The sequence below is a fragment of the Populus euphratica genome, unplaced genomic scaffold, assembly GCF_000495115.2.
Source record: "Populus euphratica unplaced genomic scaffold, PopEup_1.0 scaffold20.1, whole genome shotgun sequence".
Classification (NCBI taxonomy): Eukaryota; Viridiplantae; Streptophyta; class Magnoliopsida; order Malpighiales; family Salicaceae; genus Populus; species Populus euphratica.
The window spans coordinates 1,827,207-1,852,646 of record NW_011499854.1 but is presented as its reverse complement, the minus strand read 5'-3'; the positions used below and the strand labels follow the sequence as shown (position 1 = coordinate 1,852,646).

Here is a 25,440-nt window from a genome sequence, read left to right as displayed (position 1 = left end):
TTAATTTATAGTTAATGAAAAAAATTTAAATTTTTAAATTTTTTTTTTTTAAATGCACCAAGGATTCAAGCCCTTAAAGGTCCTTTTAAGCTGGAGAAGTATCCCACGCAACAAGGACATTACAACACTATGGACCCAGTACTAGAATTGAGGAGACCAGCTAGCTTAGTTAGGGTTTGTTAGAAAGTATTGTTGTGGTTGTTTTTTAAATAGTTTTTTTGTATTAAAATATATGTTAATAATATTTTTTTTATTTTTTAAAAATTATTTTTGATATTAGTATATCAAAATAATTTAAAAATACTAAAAATATATCAATTTAAAGTTAATAAAAAATAAAAAATATTTAAATTTTTTAAAAAATATTTTTAACATACATAAACAAATATCAACTTAATCTTGGAGTCTTTCAAGCGATCCCACTCAGACAATGATGATGTATGCTAATTTGTTTGGAAGATTTGATAGCCATCAGTGATGATGAGTTTGCTAAATCTACTGCGTGACTGTTTGGTGCAGTTGCAAAGTAATTTTAGTTTAGAAATATATTAAAATAAAATTTTATTATTTTATAAAAATTATTTTTGGTGTTATTATTTAAAATAATATGATAACATATAAAAAAATTTATTTTTAATAAAAAATTAAAATTTTTAAGAACACGATATTTGCATTTCGTGTGCTTCCCCATTTTATTAGGTGGTTCACCGTTTTATGGATTAGATTTTCAAACTATGGCCCAATCATATGAATCCACACAAGGATTCATGCCTGCTCGTCCGATGCTTAACTTTAAATGCGGTCATAATACACTTACAAAAACACCTCTCTATGATGAGCTTTTGATCCCTCTGCTGGAGCAGCAGCAGATTCTGAAAGAAACTTGGCATGAGACGGCTGATTCTAATGCCGCTAGTCCGAGACATGATCACAATCTTTTTCCCTAAATACAACGGTTGGATAGGGAAAACTGTAACAGATAAAACAAAGGTTCTGTTTGATAGGAGCTGAAATACATTTGCTGAAATTAGATAAAAATCACAATTCCTGGGAAATATATTATGCAAGTTAGAAAATCAATGTTTGTATTTTTGTTTTTTGTGCTCCGGGTGACATTAATGGTATCGGACCAGTATTTTTTTTGTACTCCGAGTGACATGAATGGTATCAAACCTAGAGCTTTTGACTTCCAACACTGGTTTTGCCTAATATAAGAGTAATTGTTCCAGCATTATTGCTTCAAAAATAGGAACGAAGCAGCGGCAGAGATTGTCAATATCAGTATGTAGGACTTGGACAAACCTCGAGCTTGGACAGCCTGCACGAGTGCAAATGAAAAAAGAAAAACAGGAAAAAAAAAATTAGAATTTCTTCATTCAGGTAATAATAGAAGTCAGATCATTGAAAAACACAAGCAGTCGCACAGACACTACATCACCTTTCTCACTTACCCTTCTCCAACTTACGAGGATGGGCTGTTGATTACTACTGTGCATATGCATTTCCCTTAACTGTTATGAAAGCGACATGCAAATCCTCTGGTGGTAACTTAATATATAGCCCCTTAAAATCAGCTTTCAAAAGACAGCAATTTGTTGGTCTCAGAGAATTAAATTTTATGGCATGTCTAATACATTTTAATATGTCAGAGAATGGTTTGAGATGACAAATATCATAATCATATATGGTAGAAGTGCTCAAACAAACTCAACCCACTGAATGTCCGTAGTTTAGTTACTGCATAATTATTTAAGAGAGAAGGATCAGAGATCCAGGGCGCAGTGCAGAGCAAAACGTAGCACTTTCTAGCAAATTAACACTATTGGTGTGAGACCCAAAAGAAAGCAATTCTAAAGGAGGAGACAAACTGAATTCAATGCATAGAGTAGGATTTGATGTCATGTACAATTAATTGTTTAAACTTAAGTATGCCATACAGCGATGTGATTTGGGATATTGGGCTCCTACAATTGCAGAAAATGTGGACTTGTGCCCATTCTTCATCCACAAAGCAAAGGGCCTCTGGGATCGTGGAGGACTCTTTTCCCCGTTTCTTAATCTTACACTTGAGAAGTGAAATGTAGATGGTTTACAGCAGAGTTTTTAAAATTTCACTTGGTTTGTTGAATATTTTGTCAAAAAGAGCCTAGAATTAGGGGAAAAAACATATATATGTGAAAGGAGACAACTAAACGAACAAATCTAATCCCAATATGTTGCCTTATAAATGATCTACGGTGTAAAGAGTCTCATACCTTCAACGATAGAAGTGATGAATCTGCAGATGAAGATTTAAGTCCATGAAACCCAATATCGTATGAAATGCTTCCATCAGGCTTGAAAAGTCCAAAATTCCTCTCAGAAGTTGGTCCAGGCTTCAAATTCTCATTAAATACAGCAAAAATATAGGCCTTCACCACCATTTTCGGCCTGAGTGGTGTACCTTTCTTCTTTGCAAGCCTTTTACGCAGGTTATAATTATATGTCCTTGCATTATTAACGGTTGCTGCAGCTTCATTATCATCTCCACGTGAGGCCCAACCTGTCTCTGTAACTATGACTTCCATCTTTTTGAATCCAGCATCTTCCAGAGCAGCATAGGCTGCATCAATCTGCGCATCAAGCATGTTATCATAGTGCAAATCTGTTTTCATGTCATATATTCCGTTAGTTTTCTCGAAAAGGGCATAGTTAATGTCAATATTCTCTGGATTGTAAGTGTAGGCCAGGAAAGGATATGCATTCAAGCAGAACGGAGAACCAATTTGTGAGAAGAACTCCAAGAGCGGCTTCATGTATTGTGCAACATTCTCTTCAAATATACACGAAGAGGGAGGGTAAGAATTAGCAAAAACAGCTTGTGAATGTGATGTAGTAATCTGAACTGAATCAGCCAAGCCAAGCTTATTTATGGCTTTGTAAACATTTTTAACAGCTCCCAGGAGAGCTTCCCAGAGTTCATTATCACCTCCTCCCAAAACTTCATTACCCACAGCAATCCCACAAATACTGGTCTTAGGAAGGAATGCTTGCACATTTTCTTCAACCCAAGACATGGCTTGGCTAGCATTAGCACTCATGTCTTTCAGATATCCATTGGGAAGCCCAACAACAAGTTGAAGCCCAGTGCCACTGAATGCCTCGAGGACGCTGTGATCAGCATCATAAATCCGAACATTCCTAATCTTTGCTGCCCTGAGAAGTGTAGCAACTTCATCTGGTGAAGGGATGTTATCTGCAATTCTTCCATAATTTATTCCATAGGTTCCAGTGAATGCTTCAGCTGTTAGAAGCTCTGGAAGGAAAGAAGAAGTGATGACAAAGATAATTTCTTTAACCACTTTCTAAGTTGTTTCAAGCCACCAAAGAACAAGGAACATAGAACAAATGCAAAAACGACGGATAGGACCAATGAAATCCTCCAAATGTGTATTGAATTATGTTATGAGAATACAATGATCAATCGATCATAACCAAACTAAATTTGACTTTTCCTATTCTCTGCTGTGTGTAACTCGCAGATGCAAGACCAATGAATCCCAATATAGATCATTGAAAAGACAAGATGAATAGTGCTATAATACAATTCACAGCAGCTCCTCGTATTGACTAAATATAAAATGAGAGAAGAATCAATGATTCAGCGGCACTCTTGACACTTGAACAAAAATTGTAATAGTAAAATCATCCTCAGACAAGGAGCTCTATTAAAGAAACGCTATAACTACCTCCAATTCTTTACTTAGAAACCAAGCAAACAAGTTTGATCCACCAAAGAATGGAGTCAGTCAATTTCTAAAAAATGGCAAAAAGAAAAGAAAAATCCCATATAAGAAATTCGGACGGTAACAAAAAGAATAAAATATCAAGAACAACAAAATCAACTCTCTTAAAATTTTGTAAGCATTGAGCAATCATTGCGGGAGAAACAAACAACACACTGTGCTCCAGTTGACTACAGTCAATACACTTTAAAGTCACCAAATGTTAAAAGCAACCCAAGAAAATCCACCGTAAGACTAGCAAGCCCGCAGTTGTAATAACAAGCTAAAAAAAAAACTCAAGACATCAAAAGGCTTAACGATCCAAATTCCATTCAATTCAACACAAAGTCTGAGATCAACCCAAGTAAGATAGCAACAAAAGGAACCCAGTAAATCAACTAAGAAAATAGCAGAAGAGGAGTAAAAAAAATACCAGTCTTTTGAGAAAAAAAGAGCAAGAACGTAAACAGCAACTGATTACGATGACAACGACGACTTTTCATTGTGAAGATCACACAGCCACCCCCAGAAGATCTCTATTTGAATTAACTCCTTTAATGTCACTGAAACTCTTCTTCTTCGTCTATGCAGCTGGTAGTGGCATGCCATAAGACACACAAAAAGATTGCTTCTTTTAACTTTTTTAGCTTTACAAATGGTTAAGTTTCAAAAAAAACTGTCTCCATCAGTTGGAATCTTTTTTAAATCTCTAATCTATATTTTTAAAAGGGTCTTTACATATGTATCTAAATCTTCTCTCTCTATATATCAAATCCAAGTCTGTGAAAATTGCAAGAAGAATGAAGGCAGTGAGAGCTGAAGGTTTTGTTTTGGCGGACTTTTTCTGGGGGACGTTTTATTATAGAAGTGAGTGAAGGGTTTTATTTAACTTTTATTGGTTTTGAACCCGTTTGGAATTAAGGTTCTTTTTCGTCAAAATTTTTAAAGTAAGTTTTTTTTAATTATTTTGATATAGTTATATTAAAAATAAATTTTAAAAACAATAAAAAAATATTATTTTTATACAAGAATTATTTTTAAAAACGACTTATTAGTAATTGATTAATTAATTTATTTTTATTTTTACATGTTATAAGAAAGGAAAAGGACAGCTTCAAGTCCAAGTATCATATTGTAGTCAATTTGGGAATCAAAGTCCAAAACTAGGCAATTAGCTGATGATCAAAGGGCCAAAACATCATGAGCAATGGTATTATGTTCTTAAAACTTCCCCTTTTTGCTGACTCCGTGAACACGAGTGTAGTTTGCTTCTATTAGTCACTGTATGCTCGCCCGCTTTAGAGGCTTTGCATTTCTTTTCACCAACCACGCGCTTACACCATGGCAGGCCCCCGCTTTTTAAAAAAAACTAAAAAAGTTAGCATCACTCATTATCCTCCAACTACATTATACTATATATTAAAACGTGTGAGATATCAGCATTATTCATGCGCGTATAAAGTACTTTCAATGACTCTGTTTATTTTTTGGCTTTGCTTTCTTAGTCAAGGCTGACATTGAAATAATTAGAATTCAAAGAAAAAATGCGTTAAATATTAATGGTATTTTAGAAGTTTAGAAAAAAAATATAGTTTGCTTCTTTAACTTTTAAAATAATATAAATTATATAATTTTGATATGTTGATTTTTTTTATTGAATTTTAATATAAAATATATTTTTAATATTTTTTAATTTTTAATTAAGAGAAAAGAGAGAAATCATCGTGTGCTAATGATAAAGAAAAAAATATATTATTGATATTGATTTATACTACAAAAAAAGATTGATATTGTGTCAAATTATTTCATTTCACGAGGAGAGTTTATATTATGTGTTTTTTTTACCTTTAAAGTTCATGAAAAAACATATATGATTTCGATTTGATTTTTAGTTTCAAGTTGATTTTGGTTTTTGGGACATATTTTTTTGTCTTTTCAGTCCATGAATAAGTCTATAACAATTCCAAATGTGTGTTTTTGGTCAAAAATTAATTGAAATACTGGTTTTTGAATAAAAAAACTTAAGTTTTGATATTTTAATCACCACTACTGCTAAAATCTAGATAAATCAGACAACGCTTTGATTGATTTGTTTTTAAAAAAAATGGGTTGTCCATCTAAGTTGCAACAAAAAAAAAATAAGGGCTCAATATTCTGCCAAGTTAGGCTTGTGTGTGGACCCTAGCAAAATGGATCAGCATAACAAAAAAGATTTCTTTTTCTTTTCTAAGATATTTTTTCTATTTTTTTAAAAAAATTAAATCTTTTTATATGGTATCTCTATTTTTATTTATATTTAAATTAATACTTTTTCTCTTTCCATTTTGTTTAGAGAATATCTTTTTAATGACAATCTTTTTTTTATATATACATTTTTAAATTTTAAAGAGTTTTTATGATTTATCTATGATTTTTTTTTCTAATGTAAAGATTAACTTTATTTTTTTAAATAAAAAATTATTTTCAGATAATGTTTATGATATGTGCAATCTTGTATAGTGTTTTTTTCACTTTTATTTTATTCAATCAATTTAATTTGTATCTTTATTTTTATTATCATTTTCTTGAATTAAAATATTATTTTAATAAATAAATTTAACAAACATAGCTGGAAATTAAATATCTTAATCTATATATATCTCTCGATTTTTCTATTTTTTTTGTAGTTATCATTTGTTTTTTTACTTTTAAAGTTCATGAAAAACATATATGATTTTGATTTAATTTTTAATTTCAAGTTGATTTTGGTTTTTGGGACATATTTTTTTGTCTTTTCAGTCCATGAATAAGTTTATAACAATTCCAAATATGTGTTTTTGGTCAAAAATTAATTGAAATACTGGTTTTTGAATAAAAAACTTAAGTTTTGATATTTTAATCACCATTGCTGCTAAAATCTAGGTAAATCAGGCAATGCTTTAATTGATTTGTTTTTAAAAAAGTGGGTTGTCCATCTAAGTTGCAACAAAACAAATAAGGGCTCAATATTCTGCCAGCTTGTGTGTGGACCCTAGCAAAATAGATCAGCATAACAAAAAAAATTTCTTTTTCTTTTCTAAGATATTTTTTTTATTTTTTAAAAAAAATTAAATCTTTTTATATGGTATCTCTATTTTTATTTATATTTAAATTAATACTTTTTCTCTTTCCATTTTGTTTAGAGAATATCTTTTTAATGACAATCTTTTTTTTATATATACATTTTTAAATTTTAAAGAGTTTTTATGATTTATTTATGATTTTTTTTTCTAATGTAAAGATTAACTTTATTTTTTTAAATAAAAAATTATTTTCAGATAATGTTTATGATATGTGCAATCTTGTATAATGTTTTTTTTTACTTTTATTTTATTCGATCAATTTAATTTGTATCTTTATTTTTATTATCATTTTCTTGAATTAAAATATTATTTTAATAAATAAATTTAGCAAACATAACCAGAGATTAAATATCTTAATCTACATATATCTCTCGATTTTTCTATTTTTTTTTTAGTTATCATTTATAATTTTATTTATTTATTAATATACATCGTTCTTGATTTATTTGATTATATATATACATAAAAATTTTTATTTTCACTTAAAAAATTAAATACAAAAACATACTGAAAAAACTTATATATATAATTTTTTTATTTAAAAAAATATTTAAACCATTAAGAAGCACGGGTATATAGTATTAGTTCTACTTTAACTTCACACTTAATCATTTTACTATACTATTGGCACACAATATTTTAGATTATGATTTCAAAATTGAAGATAATTTGATATTCTATCTGAACAAAAGGTTTTCACAACAGCATCACATATAATCCTCTAGATAAAATTTATTTTAGTAAGTTTTGGTTAAACCTAGAACATAGTCAATCTGCTTAGAAATAATACTTTATTTTAAAAAAAAATCATATATGAATAATTTAAAAAAAAATTATGGTGAGATAAATGCATTCTCTCTTAATTTTATTTTTTAAAACATTGTTTTTCTTTTATGAAGTTGGTTTCATGATTCAAGCTATGGATTTAATTGGTTAATTCGAGTTAGCTAGAGTTTTTTTGTTATTTTTTAAAAATTAGTTTTTTTTTTAATTTCATACTTCAACCATAGATGTTTTAGGAACATTAATTTCATACTTCAACCATAGATGTTTTAAGAACAAGCCTTTTTTTTTTTCCATCTATGAGGATTTTTTTTCCGTCTATGAGAGATCCTTTTTCATGAGTTGGGTCATAAATTTAGTTTTTTTTTTAGGTTTACTCGAGTTGTTTTTTTATATATTTTTTCATATTGAATATTTTTTTTTTATCCTTTATTGATTAGAATTTAGCTTCTTAATATACTTTAATTTATATTTAATATAGTTATTATGGTTTCACAACTCAAGTTATTGGTTGATTTTGATTAATTTAATATGTTATTATTTTAATTATTTTTTAAAATATATAATTTAATATATCACAATCTCAATATTATCATCCATATATTAAATTTTAGATTTCTCTTAATCTTTATGATTTTTACTATTAAAAAAATAATTTGTCCCACAACTAGTTAACACTGAGAAGTGAATGTTTTTAACCTTTGCAACAAATTTCACCATCGTCATTGCTCTAAAGAAATTTAAACAATAACTTATAGCACAAGAGTCTCCTTAGTTTCAACTAATTTTCTGCCCTTTAAATCAGAGTAGAAACCAGCAAACTCCACACTTTCATACTTGATCATTGGTTACAAGTGACAACAATCAATTGTATAACGAGGTTAGGACCTGGAAAAGGGAGGCTCATGATCAAGTCCATAGAAAAACATACAAATAATTTAGAAAAACCAAAAAGATATTAAAACTATAATAATTATAGAAAAGAAAAAAAGCAATCACCTTGTGAAAATGGACGTTAAAAAGCGATGAAAGTTGAGTTTATAAAAGCGTCTGGCATGGAGTGATTGCTTTATGTTGGTTCATCAAAAGAAATCTTTCAAGACTTGGAGGTGTGATAGCTATGCGTGTATGCCTGGTATCTTTAGAGCTGGCTCGAGAAGATGGTGCTTCGTTATTAAGGTTAACAAAAGCTGGAGATGGAGAACCTTTCTGGGCGGCCTTTTGCCTCACCAACTACCATGCTACACGCAAGGGAATCTGCTTTTGCATCATCTTTTTCCGATTTCATGCAATGTGGTGAAGAGTTCTCTTTTTGGAAGAGTTTTTGACAACTACACAAAGGAACAATACTCCAGGCATGGTGGGATTCTTAGCTCACAAGGACACTAGGACGGCTCTACTTGGATGCGTGTTGGAGAAGGTGAAAATTGGACTAGATGAAGTCTTGTTGATGGGTTTTATTGGAGAATGGGCTAGGGTTATTTTCGCCTCATGACCTAGTTGCTGAATTGGGTTTCAGTCCATGAGATGTTAGCTCAATGAGGTAGTTAAATGATAACAGTTTTTTCTCACGGTTAAATGAATAATTTAACCATGACTATAATTCTCATAAATCCTTTAAACCTGATTTAGATAACTAACTAAACCATCCATCCACGCTACTTAATAAAAAAAAATCTGTGTGTTGTTGATGTATTTTTTTAAGAAAAAAAATTCTGATCATGAATTTAAAAAACTTGATATATATTGGATAAAATCTTTTTTAAAAATCTGATAATGTATGCTGGATTTATATATATATAAAGTACTGGCACGATAATATAGTAGATCATTTCAAGTTAATCAGGTTAATCTGTTAAATTTATATTTTGAATTATAAAACTGTGATAACTTTATAAAAAAATAAACTGAAACAAGTTATAAAATTTAATTTTTAATCGATCCAATATTAATCGATGAAATTAAAAATAAAATTTAATTAAAAAATAAAAATAAATTCAAGTTAAATTGACAAACTCGTGGTTAGGGTCACACACCCCATCAATTTTAATAACATTTTATTTAAATAATTATTTTTATTTAATTTTATGATAATCATGTGTATCTCTCTTGTTCTATATTGAATAGTATTTTTTTAATAAAAATAATAAAAAAACCAGGAAAAAAATAACGGAAAAAAAAACCTAATTTATTTAGTTAAATTAAAAAAAGGAATTCAAATAAAGAAGATAAAATTAATTTTTTCCTAAGTCTTAGGAGTAAGAATGCATCAAACAAAAATAATTTAAGAAAAAGAAGCAAGCTAGGTTTTGACTCATAAAAAAAGAGCCTAGCATGCTCATCATGCTTCTTCTTTTTCTTTTTATGTGAAAGGATGACGCATTGTTTTTTCTCTAATTTGTTTTAAAAAAGAACACAAACAACTTGTTATTTATAGCACTGGAAACAGTAACATAAGGTTGGTGGAAAATCATAGCATTTTCTTCTTCTTTTTTTTTCAAAAAATATCCTAGAGACTTAAATAAACCCATTAATGGGTTCCATTAACCCAAAAGTCGTACAAAAACTTAAAAATCAACAAGAATTCAAAAAAAAAAAACAATTGGGCTTATATCTATTTTTTTTAGCAAGGAAAGGATCAAATAACACCCAAGTAAGACTCCTTTTATTAAATTCAACCCATTAATATAAAAAATAATTTTTTTTATAGTTGAAATCGGTATCAACACCTAATTTTTTTTTTAAGTATCAAAATTTGATAATTTTCTCTTTGCTATCTCAAATCAGAAACTTAAAAATAAAAATAAATTTTTGGATCAAAATTTAATTGTTAAAAATAAACATACTAAAAATAAATCATTTGAAAAGTAGAATAATCAATTTTTAATGATAAATTTAAAATAACCATCTATTTTTCTCACTTTTTTTTTATTGTGGTCTCTTGTCTTTTAATTGTTTTCATTCCTTAACAAATTAAAAGTAATTGACAATCAATTTAACTATTTAAGAGTCAAATTGCAAAAAATAAAAGTTTGGGGTCGAGAAAAGCAAAATGGCTAGGCTTATAATGACGTTGTGTGCAATATTTTCACTATATTATTTGTTAATAGCTTACTGAGTCTGAAAAGTAAGCTTATTATTTATCTTATGAATTTATTTGTTTTTATGTATAAAAAACGTTTTGAAAAAAAATTAAATTTTTTTTATTTTTTCTTTGTTTCAAATTAATATTTTTTTTAGTGTTTTTAGATCATATTAATGCATTAATTTTAAAAATAATTTTTAAAAAATAAAAAAAATACTGTGATGTATTTATAAGTGAAAAACACTTTAAAAAATAATCACATTCATACTCTCAAACAAATTCTAATCATTGGCCCAAGCATGGCTCTTAATTTAAACACCAAAAAAGAAATTTACTAAGATTACATTGGGTATAAGTTTTACAAAAAAAATTTAAGTTGTTTTTGAACTTTTGATTTAAAAAGAAATTCATAAGTTGTTTGGTTAGAAATAGCATTTTATTTAAATACAAAATTTGTTATACAATTGAGTCAAAATCTTGATTTAATAAAAAAATTAAATTTTAACATATGGATTACAACTTATACAATGTGTGCAAAGTATAATTTTGAACCTATAACTGTGAAGTGTTGTTTTGCTTGAAAAAACAAAAAATTATAGTTTACTTTCTCGTCTTTTACACCAGATTTAGATGAGCTTATCTTCGATTCTCTAATTGGACAAAATAATAAAATTAAATGAATTTATATATCATCTATTATTACATTTTTATTAGATAATAAAATTACTAATATCCTCTGGCAGGATAAGGTTGATGCATGAACATTTTCTATGTCAAGTTGGAAATTTCGAAGCAAGCTTTAAAACAAAAGGTTAGCTGACCAGACCGGAATACCCTTGAGCATTTTGGAAAATGACTGGATCAGATTACAGAATCCAGCAAACCTTATCATCTTGAATAAAACTTCCCAAACTATCAACACCTCAAATTTTTCCCACCAGAAACAAATCAAGAAAAATGGCAACAGCATTTCTCTTAACTGCAAAACCCTTTCTCTCCTCCTCTTCAACACCATCTTCTCTATCTTCCCTAACAAATACACCAGTCCTGCTATCTTGTGCGCAGCAAAAGAAATGTAATGCCACGAGATCACTGACTTTATGCAAAACTCTCAGTGACGAGACACCGCCTGTAACACCCTCTCCGGTTATAATAACCAAAAGAAGCTTGTCTATTTGCTTCTTAACCAGCTTTGTATTCTCGTTGGCAAGTAGAGGTAATTCTAGTACCAATGCAGCTATATTAGAAGCTGATGACGACGAAGAGTTAATGGAGAAAGTTAAGAGGGACAGAAAGAAGAGGTTAGAAAAACAAGGAGTTATTAGTTCTGCTAACCAGGAAAAAGGTTAGGTCTGTTATTTCTCTTACATGCTAACAGATTAACTCAGTTAATTTGTAGGCTTTTTGTTAACTAGTTCTTATGTCCTCTTTCAGTATATCGTCACCTTATGGTAGGCGATATTTTCTCTAACGTTTTGCCATGGAATGATCTGTTGCAGGTTATTTGCAAGATCTTGTGTACAAGCTGAGCAAAGTAGGTCAAGCGATAGACAAGAATGATCTATCTACAGCTAGTTCTGTTCTTGGGGGTAGCACTGATACAGATTGGGTCCGAAAGGCTAATATTGCCTTCACCAAGGTAAACACAATTATTTATATTCGTGATTGACTGTATATTAGTTGCTAGGAATATTGTTCTTTCTAAAAAAACTCCTTGTTGCCGATGATGTGTTACCCCAGTATTAGGACCATCGCGTTAGTGGGATAGAGGCAACCTATTGATTCTATCGAAATGTGTTTATTTTCTTTCAAGGCCTTAAACAGATTGATGATTCAGCAGTCCTCAATTCGTTTTCTCGCTCAAGCTTCGATTTTGTAATCATGAAGTTTTGTGCATGCATTTGTGTATCATGATTCCTTTCTGATGAACTCTGATTACTTTGGTGCCATTTCCCTACAGCTGAGCTCTAGTCCTGACGAAAAGACTCAGGTGGACACCTTCAATTCTTCACTAGCTTCATTAATTTCATCAGGTTGGTTATCTTTCCACTGTAATCAATCGGGATATATGACTTATATTTGTGTCATGACATCTCAAGATAATCGTTACCGTCTGGTTCTCTGCAGTAGCCCAGCTGACATCTGAACACCATTTTCTTGGATGTGAATTTAGCACTTAAACTTGAATGATATGATTATACAATGGTTGTATGACTTGACTATGTTTTTCGCTTTGCAGTTACTGGCAATGACATTGAATCCTCCAAAACTGCTTTTGTATCATCAGCCACAGCTTTTGAGAAATGGACAGCCTTGACAGGGCTGGTTGGACAGCTCAAAGGGCTTTGAAAAGGAATCTGGATATTGATGGTCTCTTCATTTGTTTTTTGTTGTGAGGAACATTTGAAGTTCTTTGATTTCTATCATTCAATTCTTCACAAGCTTTTATTCCTAGCTCGAGTAATTCCTACAATATCAAAACGCTACTTTACTTGCATACGAGTTGTAATTTCTTGCTCAATATTTTTGAGCTTCGGTTAAAAGTAATAATATTTACCGCTATACCCTGCAAAATTTGTAGTTATTTGTGCTCTTGGAATTTTTATCGACCTGAATTCTTTTCTGTGATTACTGATTCCTGCATATTCACCAGTTGTGCACAAATCCGCAATCATGGGAATAACTCGTATCAGAACTTGAAGTATTAACAAAATTGTAAATTCTAATCTTGCACAGCCTCGACGAGTAAAAGAGCGGCAAAATCAGGTTCACGTTTTACCTGTCTTCATCCCATCCTTGCTCCATAGTTTTACGGAATTCAACAAAAGATGAACACTAAATAGAAACTCATCATCACTTCCCTAGTCATATTCTATCTCTAAATTTAACTGATACAATTTTTTCCATCATTCCAATCTCTGGCAGTCGGGGGTCAATTTAGAAGGGAAAAACTGAAAACTCCAAACCATGTATGCCATGAAACAAGCATGGAGAAGGCTACCACGTAGAATTTCCAACATCTTATTACATAACTGCATAATAATATTACATAACCAGTATTTGACGCCATGATGGTACAATGACTCCTACTGCAGGCTACTAGTTTAGCAATAAGCTGCTACATTATACACCTAACCTGTGCCAGTATTAAAGCATGTCTGAATCAACAATCAGATAACTATTCATTACAACATTAAAGCTACAGTCATTTAAAGGACTTCGGACTAAAAGGTCAGAAAGATGTGATGGAGGTGAAGAGACTTAAATTGCTCTAAATGTAGTAACTCAAGGTTTAACCTCGCCAGCATTGCTGCCATTCTCAATCGCCTGTCCATCCACCTTCCCTTTGACCCCATCAACGCCTGTATGGTCAGGTTTCTCACCACTGCAATTCTCTGCTTCTTTACCCTTCATCTCTCCATCAGACTCGGGAGCAGTTTTGTTGAGTTTCTCTTTGTCATCTTCAGCTTCATCCTTTTTCTCATCATCAATGGCTGCACTTGCTTTCTCCTGTTGGCCTGACCCCTGCTCTTTAGCTGCCTCACCCTGTGGTTGCTCACCCTTCTCTTGCACCTTTTCCTCATCTATTTTTTCTTTTTCGTTTCCAGATGCTCCAGAACCATTTGATTTCCCTTTAGAGTTTCTGGGCTCTGATTCAGCTTTTCCCTCTTCAGTTTCAGCAGAAGTCTTGACTTCTTTTCCAGCTCCAGCTTCTACAGTACAAGCTGCCTCTGTTTGAGTCTCCGTACCTAGCCCTTTATTCTCATCTTGATTTTCTTTCTCGACATCCTTTTCTACTTCTACCTCCATGTCACCTTTCTCAGTTTTTTCAGCTACCTCTTTTGCCTCCTCGGTTCCTTCCAAAGTATTTTCAGTGTCTTCACTCTCCTTTGAAGCTGATGATTTCTTGCTTCTCTTTTTTGGAGGTTCGCTTTCTTTCACCGGAGTTACCTTTGCCTTCTCGCTGATCCTCGCTGATCTCCTTGGAGTCTCACCAGAGCCCCAGTCAAACTCAGATACTGCTGGACCACCAGGGTGTGCTTTGAGGTACTGTTCCAACTGTCTTTTGCTCGTGATTTCTTCCCCAGTTGGAGCAGTGAAAACGATCTCACCTTTCTTCGGGGTCCCACTTTTCTTGGGTACAAACTGCACATTAACATGGACCAAAAGGTTAGATTGACTACTGACCAGCACAGACAACCAACAAGGCACTTGAAAAACATGCTATGTTAAGATAATGTCAATTTCAGTGCTAAGCATGTGCTATAAAAGAAGTAAAGTGATTCGAGCGGCAGCAGCTAAAAGGAAAGTGCAACACTATGAAAGTCAAGATGATAGATTAAATTTCAAAGCTATGAATATGGTATAAATAAGTCAAATGGCAATACAGGATTTCTGCAACTTGAATATACTCAAATTCAAGGCAATTGCCGTCCTGCTGCTGTTGTTATAAGGAACCACACGCAGTCCCAGTGTGTTACTGTAATGCTATACAGTGATTCTAGGAAAAGAAACCTCATCAATAACTTTATGCTAAAAGAAGCTTAACATTCAGGTGAGTTATTTAAATGACATTGTCCACCATAAGTTTCAAAGCAATGTAATCTCAACCTCTAGTGAAAGGATTTCTTAGTCATTACCATGAACAAGAGGAGGGCATAGCTCGGTGGTGGTATTATGGGGACTTCAAAGGGATGTTATGAGGACAAAGTGCATTTAAGTTACCCATTTCACAACCCCAGGAAAGCATCTCCACTTTATTTCTATGATTCCAGTCAAAGTTATAAGAAAAGGAGGTAATATTTAACAAGCACACCACCTAAAACATTTTCAGCTCCCATAGTTTCCTCGTGATTTCTACAAAGCAGGTAGCTGACATTACTAGCATCCCATGTGTTAGGAGGAAAAGAGAGGATGGCTGGCATCCAGATGACAAAGCATTTCTCCCTTTGTATCTCAGTCAAGAAATGAGAGGTTAGGAATTAGATGAAGGAAACCTATTGTAGTGGGACCTTTCCCTCCTCATTTGCACCCACCTCCAAAGATCAATCATATGGTGGATTAGCTTAAGCATTTAAATTCTCCACTTTTGATGCCATTTATTTCAAACCAGATAAACCATATTTGTTTTTACCTTTAGTTTCACTCCCCAGTTCTTCTGCCTGCAATATTGATCTCCCACTAAATGAAACCTTATTAATTCTGAGTAGTGACAGTAAAGAAAACCAATAGGCATAGGCACCATAGTGCCACCCCATTTACAAGAAGAACACACATCATGAACTAAAAATCTAGGTTCATAGACTACATACTATATCTGCATACAAAACAAATAATTCATTATTGAAGATCCTTTTGCTACTAAAAAGTTTTCAGAATGCCAAAATGTCATAATCTTGACCCATAAATCCTTTACAGTATTGAGAATAGACTCTTCCCCTCAAAACGTTCTTTTATTGCTCCACCAAAACATGGCTTCAAGCATTTAACTGCTTGTCAATTGATCCTGCCACAACTCGATAAAACCTCAAAGTCATACACCAGCCCTCATAAACTTCTCGCCCCTGCACAACGCAAAACTAAACCATTAATAGAATCAGCTACTTTTCTGCAGAAAAGACATCGGTTCACCAGAATTTTTCATCTCTTCCGAATATCATCAACAGCTAAAATTCTTCTTCCATATAGCCTTCAAAGGCTGTCAAATCTTCCATCAAATTCAAAACACTTATTTTGTCACAAAGCCCACAAGGAGGATTATAATTCCGGATTTGTTACCTTCACAGAAATTTCAAAGTATATCCTTCCAACAACATAAGTAAACCATATTATTATCCTTTTCATCTTGTTCATCCAAGAAAAGTAGAACATCTCACAGAAACACTCCTGTTTAAAAATGTATATTTCAGCAGTGCTAAAGACTGCAGCATTCTCTGATAAAAATACCAATTCACAAACCAGAATTCCATCAAACGTACCTTCAGAACAGCAGATTGACAACATAACAACAAGTTTACTACATCTCAACATAAAACCCCTTCACAAATATTCTTCAACATATTTCCAGAAAACGAGGGTCATTGACAGGAGACACAAAAATCTTCAACTCCACCTATAGTGTTGCATTTTATGGGCACCTCAACCAGTTCTAGGAGGGAAAATTTGGGGACAATCCTACCCTAAAACATTACATTACATTGAATGGTCCAACTGAAGCGGTCAGAAAAACAAATTTTGGGACAATTCTACAAGGCAAATTTTTTATAGATTGATCTTGAAACTCAAATCAGTCGATTTAAGACTTCTATCAGTACAAGTAATGGTCCTAAATATCATACCATTAGCAATCCTATTAATCATTATAATAACATTAAATCCACCTGTATCTTTGACCATATATGCAGCATTCAAAATTGGCAAAAAAAAAAAGAAGAGGTTTATTCATGTAAAACTTTATTAGCATATTTAGCTGCTCTAACAGTCCTATAAAGCATAAATAAGATAGAGAAAACAATGGAAATCTTTCTAAGCGCATCCATTCTTTAATATACAAACAAAAAAAGACAAAGACAAAACCCAACCTCCCACATCCACCACCATATCCAACAAATAATTAAATTAAAAGGTACACTTAAAATTAACCAAATATCGACACAATAAAACTTAACAGAAGTACAAACCCAGATAATTCCAACACAAAAAACCCAAAAATCCCACCTGATTTACAATAAATTTAAACCACACCCAAAAATCCCTAGTTACCGAATTCTACACCAAAAACTCAAAATTTAACATAATTCAAAAATACCCAATTCGCAATTAAATCAAACTAAGCCAAATTAAAGCTCTAGACAAACAATTACCCCCAACAGATTCAAACTTTACACCCAAGAAAATACAGAGAGGGAGAATTCAAAAAAGGAACCTTCTTTTTCCAGCCAGAAGGAGCAGGGAGCTCTAAAGAGAAACCCTCTTCCTCTATTGCTACAGTCTCCTTGACTTTCTCCATGGAGCTTGTCATAAACTTCACCTTGCCAATTACAAACACAAAAACTACATAAAAATATAAAACGACATGTATTTTTATAGATAACAAAACAGAGAGAGAAAGAGGATAAGAGACAAAAAGATTATATACTTTATCGAATTTTGTAACCGGTGACCAAAAATACTGACAAGAGGCAAAGAGATTATATATACAGAAATTTTAGCTGCTTAGAACACTTCCACGTTTTGATTAGTTTATGAGAGATTTTGTTGCGTGCTTTCTTTTTACGTTTTTTTTTTTTTTTTTTTTCATTTCTCTTACCTTGTGAAACGGTTGATGATGAGGCTTTGTTTTGGGCAAACTACATTCAAGTTTTTCGACTTTTAAGTATGTTTCAATTTGGTCTGTCTTTCCTCAGCCTTTCAGAATGTTTCGATCCTTTAGTTTTCTTAATTACAATTACAAAATACAAAATAAATCCAAATAGCTGGGAATTTTTAAGAAGAAATTAAAGAACATGGACCAAAATTATAGCATAAAAAAAAGAAGGGTTGTTTTTCGTGTTTTTATAGACATATCTTTTTACATTCTGATCCTTGAATTTTTCAAAATTTATATCTTAGTCATAAAACTTTATTTCTCTTATATTTTATCCTTGTTGATTGAGAGAGAGAATAAACAGAGAGGAATAAGAAAGCTCTCAATGAACTATATTTTTATGATAAAAAAAAACTTAATTTTAGTGTTAATGAGTTTATCTTGATGAGAAAAACTTAATAGAGATGATTTTTATCTCTAAGAATTCCAAAAAAAAAATGTACATTGGAGTTTAAAAGGTTTGATTTGATTTTAGATTCCTAGCCTAATTAAAGCGTGTTTTGCCATTAGAAATAATGTTATTGACATTTAAGGATGTTTTTATACGAAAACAAAGTTGAAAATTAGTTTCTTAAGATCCAAAAACTCAAAATCCTATTTTTCAATCACTAGAGGTGTGTGTGTGTAACTTGACATTTCAATCTCAAGTGTGCCTGAACTTCTTTCTAAAGGTTGAGGCACCCTTTGCTATTTTTGAAAAGGCTAGGTATACCTGGATTTGATGTTCTTGGCACTTATTTTTTATATATATATTTTAAAACAAAGTTATATTTAGATGAATAATAAGAATGCTGTTTAAAAAAATCATTTAATTATGCCATGTTTTGAAATAAAATTAGATATTTTATGGTAATATTTATAAAATTATTTTGAAATGATTATGTACGAAATTATATGAATAATTTTTCAAAAAGAATTGCACATGAATTTTCTATGAAAATAAAACATATAGTTTTTTTATTGTTAGTTTTTTATATTGTTGTCTCAAATTAATTATTTTTTTATTTTTTATATTGTCATGTAAAATAATTAAAATATTTTTTTTATTTCTTGGTTTAAAATTGCTTTAAAAATCATGGTAAATTTTGATTTAAAAGCCATTTTCTGATTTAAAAAAATGTTTTTTCGTCTAGGTAGAAAAGAAATGAATGAATAACAAAGAGAGATTTACAGCTAAGGAAATCAATTTTCTTCTCCTAAACTTAAACCATTTAATTTTTTTGAATATTTATTTTAATTGCTCTTTAAGTATTATTCTACCAATAATATTGATTGATTGACATGGGTCCTGTGATCCCCGAGGTGTGTCACTTGTGAAGATATTGATTGTATATATGTGCAGTAGATTTGTGGGTTCTGACAACTACGTCCAGTGGATTTGCCACATGCTATTTTAAAGCATATCTCAGTTTCCAACTTGGGCGAGCTGGGGTTGGTGAAATTTGTGTTATAGGCATGGGGCTATTTGAATGGAGACAAGTGAGAATGAGTTGTGTTGGTGTTCATGAATAAACATTTGCTTATATAATTATAGATGGCTTAAATATGAAATGTGATGTGGGAATTACGTAATGTAGTGTAGTTTGTTTAATTTTGTTTGATGAATATGCTATATATATGCGTGTTATAGATTAAATAATCATGCATGATAATATCATATTTGTTGGAAGTCCACCGCATACCTCAATTTAGATGCTATTATTGTATAATATTTATTAGGTATACATTTTAATATATGTTTTGTAGTTGTAAATGTTTAATAATTTTATTATGTATTAAATTCTATAATTTAACTTTTAACATTTTACATATTAACTTTTTTTGGCAGATTTTATTGTGTGTGTATTGTAAAGAAATGATGTATGGAAGTATTATAAAATGTGACTTGAAAGGATATAAGTAATGAAGTGGTACGCCTAAGGCTAGCATGTATAATTTATTTATGATGTGGTTATTCAAGAAATAGCAAGACAATTTTAGATAGGGTCTTATGTAAAGGAGACTCAACTAAATTTTTTATTAAATTCAATAAAATTAAATAAATATTTTGTTTTTTGAAAATATAAAATGTGAAATGGATGTTGTTTAAGAAAAGAAATTTGTTGAGTATAATTTGATAATAATATGGATGCAAATTGAGTATTGTAATGTGTCAAAATATCTACACTAAAAATAATACATAGATTAACGTGTTCTTCACCTAATAAATAATATATTTGCATCAATCGAGTGTTGAAAAATAAGTTATTGGGATCTAATAATAAACACCTTATAATAAGAATAAGAAAAGAATATTAGAGTTTGTATGTTACATGAAAAGTTCATTTGTATGATATTATGTAAATAAATTTGTAAAAAAAAGTAATATTATGTAAATAAATTTGTTTATGTTGGAAAAGAAAAGAGAGTTTAGATATATATAAGTTGACCTATTTTCAAGTAGGTTATGTAAAACATTGTCTAAATTATCTACAAAATACAAGGTTTTATATAAAAAAAATTATAATGCTCAATTCTCAATATATAACCCAAATATAAAAATAAAAAATAACAAAATAAAATAACAAAAGGACCAAAACACAAGCAAACTCAAGCAAGTTTGCCAAGCCATATGAGTCGGATTATGCGAATGCGATAATCTAATAAAAAATTATAAAACTCAATTCTTAAATCAATCCAATGTCAAATAATAAAATTAAAAAAAATTCAATCTTAGAAAAATAACCTAAAAAAAGACCTAAGTCAACTAGGACTAAACTGTCAAAGTTGTGACCTAAATCATAAAATTAAGATAATTCTATAAAAAAAATTACAAAACTTAATTTCAAACAAATCAAATATTTAAGGATAAATTTTTTTTAAAAATTATTATAAAGAAGGATTAAAAAAATATCAATGTCAATCTATGTTAGCCTTTTAAACACGTGACTCGGTTCATGAGATCATGATCACTCCCTTAAAAGAAATCATGAAACTCAATTCTTAATCACCTCAATTTCACATGATAAATTTTTTTAAAAAATCAATTATAAAAAAATAACATAAAGAAAAAAATAACAATTAAAAAAATATAGATCAAATTTAAACAAAAACAAAATGACAAAACACTTATTTTTTTCAGAGATCAACGTGAATTCTAAAAAGAGAAAAGATAAAAAAGATAAAAAAACATTAAAAAAAGTTACCACACGCCTCAAACTATTATACGTGTCACACAACCGATAAGAGTGTAACTCGCTGCTTCTAATATAATCATGGATAACAATGCATTGTCACATATTATTGCATGTGATTCACACGTCAACCAAGGTGCTCTACTCATCCAACCTAACCCACTATATATTTTTAGGTTTTATTTTTTTATTCTTTAAGTTTTAATTGCTTTATATAACATAATTTTATTTTATTTTGTCAAACTTAATTAAATTATAAATTTTTATATAAATATTTTATCTTATGAATCATTAATGAGTGTAATGAGCCACTAAAGGAACTATGGCCAACATATATATAAAATATTAAATTATGGATTTATATATAAATATTTTTATCTTTTACACTTTTAATTTATATGGGATGTTATAACCTAATTTTTTTATCTTTGTTTTTGTATATATTCAATCATAATAATTTCTTCATTATTTTTATGTAATTTTAAGTGTCTAATTAAGTTAGGAATAATCATAAAAATCATACAAAAATGTTTATAAAATAAAAACAAAATTTTTTGGGAACCAAGGATGAATTTGAACAAGTGATTAAATATGAGGGTCTAATTTAGTTAAGGATGCAATTGAAAAGAAAAATGTGATTTAGGGTGAATTTAGTTAAAATTACAAAATTTCAAAAAACAAGGACTAAAATTGAAAAGCAACATATTAGAAAGATCAATTTATAGATTAAATTGAAAAAAAAATCCAAGATTTAAAACCTATTAAATGAAAATGAAAAGAATTTAAAATTCAAGGATTGTAATGAAAAGGAGAAAATATTCAAGGAAGCAATTATATATTTGTCCTACATTGTTCTTTTCAAATTAGTCCAATTCAATCCATTTAATTCAAGTTAATCCAAGTTAACACATGTTTCTCTCAATTGAGTCCTATGAAATCATGCAATGAAGCCTAGAATCACAATCCCTCAATTTTAGCCTTTCAATCATAGATATTCAGCCACGATTCCAACTTCAATCTCAAAATCCCTCAATCACAGCATAGATACTTTGTTTTTAATCTGATCCCCATAAATCAAGCCTCTGAATCATTCATCAATTAAAATTCTAGAGGAAATTCACAAGAAAATAGGGGGAAGGGAGACAGCCTAACAAGTATTGCCAATTTATGTTTTCTAAAATAAAAACCAACACAGAAAAAAAACACCATAAATATTGTTTTTCAAAATATTTTTTTATTAAAAATTGTATTAAAATTATATTTTTTTATTTTATAAATAATTTTTATTAAGATGATATTTAATTATTAAAAAAATATTAATTTTCATTTTTTTTAAAAAAATAAAACTTTTAAAAACACAGGTTACACTAGTTCCCAAGCCGTCCCTTGCTGTCATAGGAACCCATCGGCCAACACTTCTCCACCACACCTCCGATCATTCCACAACAGACACCCATCACTCCCGGTAACATTGATGCCCTCTCTCTCCTGAAACCCAAGTCCTCCACGCCATCCACAACAAGACAACCACTTCCTACTTTATCTGTAATAATTGCAGCAGCCATGAAAGAGAGGAAAAAGAAAAAAGAAAAAAAAAACGAGATGGTTGAAGGAGAAAAGGCAAAAAGGAGTAAAATCACATCTATTTCCTCTGCGATCTCCTCCCTCGAGCAGCGATAGGCGTCACCGTCAGCGTAAAAGAGAGGTAGACGTCGTGCAACTTGTGAACTAACTGAGGCACCTCCACTTCCTAACCAGTGAGTGAGCAGCACGCTCCCAACACTGACAGTGTGTTGGCTTCCATCCATTCCAGTAGATTCTGGTCACTCCCATCCTCCGTTGAAGGTTGATTTTGAGCTTTGAACAGATTCTTAATTTATCTTGATGTTATTGTGATAATTGGGTTAATTATTCATTCTGAGATGATTATGTGGTTTGGGTTGTAATTAAATGATGTTGTGTGGGTGGGTGATGCATGATTTTATTGTTTTGCATGCGTTAAAATAAATGGATAAACAAAAATGGAGCAATACCGGAAAATAATTATCAATTTATTTATTTTTAATTTGTATCATGGCCAAGCATAAAAAAAAATAAAAAAGATTTCTTTGTATAATTGAGCATTTTATAAAATACCATGTGTAGATTTTTTTAAAATATTTTGTGTTGGCATATTTTCAAAATATTTGTTGGAAGTATTTTTCAGTTTAATAATAAGTTTATTAATTCCATTAAAATTTTAGCCTAATATATACCCAAAAAAAAATAAAAAAAACCCTTTTTTTTTTTTTGGGAAAATAACAATAATTTTCAATTGATAAATGATAAGATTTTTTTTTATTCAATGGCCTAAGCTCATTTATACCATCTACACGATTTCAATGCCCTTGATGCATCTCTTGAACCTCTAATAAATAAAAAATTTAAATTTAGAAATATTTAACTCGTGCTAGAGTCACCACATATAAATAATCTTCAATGAGGCTTCTTTTATGAATTCTTTGAGGATTTGAGCTAGGTTACATGAACTCAAAATAAATCTACCATTACATTCATAAATATAACCTGTAATATGATATGGATTGATAAATTTAAAATTATCAATTTACCAAGCAATAAGAATGACAAGAAATAAACCAACCATGGACCTTAATAAATTAAAATAAAATTAATAATGCATCTTATTTTAAATACAATATTCGGAAATTATGGTTGCATATAAATACACCGATGTGTGTAATTCTCACTCATACCTTATATGGGATTCACTGCCCACATCTGCAACACCTAACATGAACTCTCATGACGATTTATTACAATAGACATGGAAAGCGACCGAACCTAAAGAGGCATTACAATCAGTCCATTATCATGTTGGAAAAGTCGAGAAAGAAGAGATCCTAGTATGCAATCATGCTCTTCATAACCCTTCTTCTTCGTTGTCCTTCCATTTCTTGTGCTTGTCCTGTACTTTCTTTCTGCAGCTAGCTGGTTTAAAAATTCAGCGTTTCTGGGTACTGTAATTATGAATTGTAAATTATGTGTTAAATATTCGATGTTAATTCTTTTTTCAACTACTGATATCGTACACCAACATGTATTTCAGCCGCGTTGTTACTCTAGTGAAATTGAGCAACTTCAAAGTAAAATAATATGAATATTATAAGTAATAACTGGTAAAATAATTCTAAGAAATGAATATCATATATCAAGTGACAAGTTTGAATTTTTAAAATTTTAATTAACCTGATGTAATCTATATATCTTATATTTTTTTTTGTCTTTATATTTAATAGTTTATAAACTAAATATTTATTTTTATTTTAGTTAGAAATATTTCAGCTCTAGATTTCTTGTTAATGAACTTCCTATTAGATTTCTTTAATGTAATAAAAAAAACTTGTTTTTTTAAATAGAGAGAAGAAGAGAAAGTAGAAAATTAAACATAATATTAAATGTGTCAATATACCTTTCTAAAAACAGATTCATAAAAGTTGATAATATAAGTACAATCAATTGATATTTATAATATCCATAAAAAAATTAGTTCAATCTAATATATTTAACTTACTTGGATCCTAAAAATATTAAAAAAATTAAATTTATAATTTATAAAATATCAGAAATTATATTAAATTTAATTATAAATCCAAACTCAACCCATCTACATTTATTTACACTCCATTATTATTTCTCTCCTTAGAATGCTTTTGTTAGCATTCTTACTGTCTTAACCTGTTCCATATATAAAAATATATAGAGCATACTTACAAAGCTTAAAAAATAAATTTCAGAGATTTATTCATAATGAGGTTGAATACAATATTAAGATTCTCTGTTTATAGTGAAAAATCACTAAAGATAGGAAAAAAAAACTCTTATAGAAAAATATTAAGGTTTAAATTAAATCAATTTGTTTCCGTGTTGAAAGCCGTGCCCATGAGCTATGATTGATGGGAATTAATTCCTCCACAAGTTGATAAATTTAGCCTGTCTTTGTTAAGTTTGCTCCCTTTTCATTCATTGAAGGCACAACTTGATACTTACTCACAAAATGCTTCACAATTTAGCCCCTTACTCATGGTCAATTGAAAAGTGTTTATTCTAGGAGTAAGCAATCGTATAATTGGTTAACCCATAAAATTATTATATTGCCAATAATTCATTG

General features: G+C 30.2%; 3 protein-coding genes across 5 annotated transcripts; 1 reads left to right on the top strand and 2 right to left on the bottom strand.

Annotated features, from left to right (window-relative positions):
- Window positions 1–883: 883 nt before the first annotated feature.
- LOC105122620 (glucan endo-1,3-beta-glucosidase 14-like) lies at window positions 884–4,615 on the bottom strand. Of its 2 annotated transcripts, none has more exons than XM_011021843.1 (3): window positions 4,198–4,615; window positions 2,256–3,295; window positions 884–1,318 (listed from the first exon to the last, which is right to left on the bottom strand). In XM_011021843.1, the coding sequence occupies exons 1-3, from the start codon at window positions 4,265–4,267 to the stop codon at window positions 1,232–1,234; spliced, it is 1,197 nt and encodes a 398-aa protein (XP_011020145.1). In that variant the 5' UTR covers window positions 4,268–4,615; the 3' UTR covers window positions 884–1,231. The 2 variants fall into 2 exon arrangements, with proteins under 2 accessions (XP_011020145.1, XP_011020146.1); XM_011021844.1 differs by lacking the exon at window positions 884–1,318 and adding an exon at window positions 1,873–2,120.
- Window positions 4,616–11,640: 7,025 nt separating this feature from the next.
- LOC105122621 (thylakoid lumenal 16.5 kDa protein, chloroplastic-like) lies at window positions 11,641–13,317 on the top strand. The gene is made up of 4 exons (XM_011021845.1): window positions 11,641–12,078; window positions 12,233–12,372; window positions 12,694–12,766; window positions 12,973–13,317. Exons 1-4 carry the CDS (start codon window positions 11,691–11,693, stop codon window positions 13,080–13,082), a joined length of 711 nt encoding a protein of 236 aa, XP_011020147.1. The 5' UTR covers window positions 11,641–11,690; the 3' UTR covers window positions 13,083–13,317.
- A 411-nt stretch (window positions 13,318–13,728) lies between these two features.
- Window positions 13,729–18,123, bottom strand: LOC105122622 (methyl-CpG-binding domain-containing protein 11-like). 2 transcript variants are annotated; one of them, XM_011021846.1, is made up of 3 exons: window positions 18,043–18,123; window positions 17,659–17,763; window positions 13,729–14,879 (listed from the first exon to the last, which is right to left on the bottom strand). In XM_011021846.1, the coding sequence occupies exons 2-3, from the start codon at window positions 17,752–17,754 to the stop codon at window positions 14,019–14,021; spliced, it is 957 nt and encodes a 318-aa protein (XP_011020148.1). In that variant the 5' UTR covers window positions 17,755–17,763; window positions 18,043–18,123; the 3' UTR covers window positions 13,729–14,018. The 2 variants fall into 2 exon arrangements, with proteins under 2 accessions (XP_011020148.1, XP_011020149.1); XM_011021847.1 differs by lacking the exon at window positions 18,043–18,123 and adding an exon at window positions 17,872–17,939 and having other exon boundaries at window positions 13,732–14,879.
- Between the last annotated feature and the right edge of the window lie 7,317 nt (window positions 18,124–25,440).

Excerpts from the sequence above, each read along its gene's own strand:
- LOC105122620 (XM_011021843.1), bottom strand. The coding sequence starts at position 4,267 with ATGAAAAGTCGTCGTTGTCATCGTAATCAGTTGCTGTTTACGTTCTTG. Across the intron at positions 3,296-4,197 it reads CTTTTTTTCTCAAAAGACTG|AGCTTCTAACAGCTGAAGCA; the intron begins GTATTTTTTTTA and ends CTTTCCTTCCAG. Across the intron at positions 1,319-2,255 it reads CATCACTTCTATCGTTGAAG|GCTGTCCAAGCTCGAGGTTT; the intron begins GTATGAGACTCT and ends GCACTCGTGCAG.
- LOC105122621 (XM_011021845.1), top strand. The coding sequence starts at position 11,691 with ATGGCAACAGCATTTCTCTTAACTGCAAAACCCTTTCTCTCCTCCTCT. Across the intron at positions 12,079-12,232 it reads TTCTGCTAACCAGGAAAAAG|GTTATTTGCAAGATCTTGTG; the intron begins GTTAGGTCTGTT and ends GATCTGTTGCAG. Across the intron at positions 12,767-12,972 it reads AGCTTCATTAATTTCATCAG|TTACTGGCAATGACATTGAA; the intron begins GTTGGTTATCTT and ends TTCGCTTTGCAG.
- LOC105122622 (XM_011021846.1), bottom strand. The coding sequence starts at position 17,754 with ATGACAAGCTCCATGGAGAAAGTCAAGGAGACTGTAGCAATAGAGGAA. Across the intron at positions 14,880-17,658 it reads CTTCTGGCTGGAAAAAGAAG|TTTGTACCCAAGAAAAGTGG; the intron begins GTTCCTTTTTTG and ends GTTAATGTGCAG.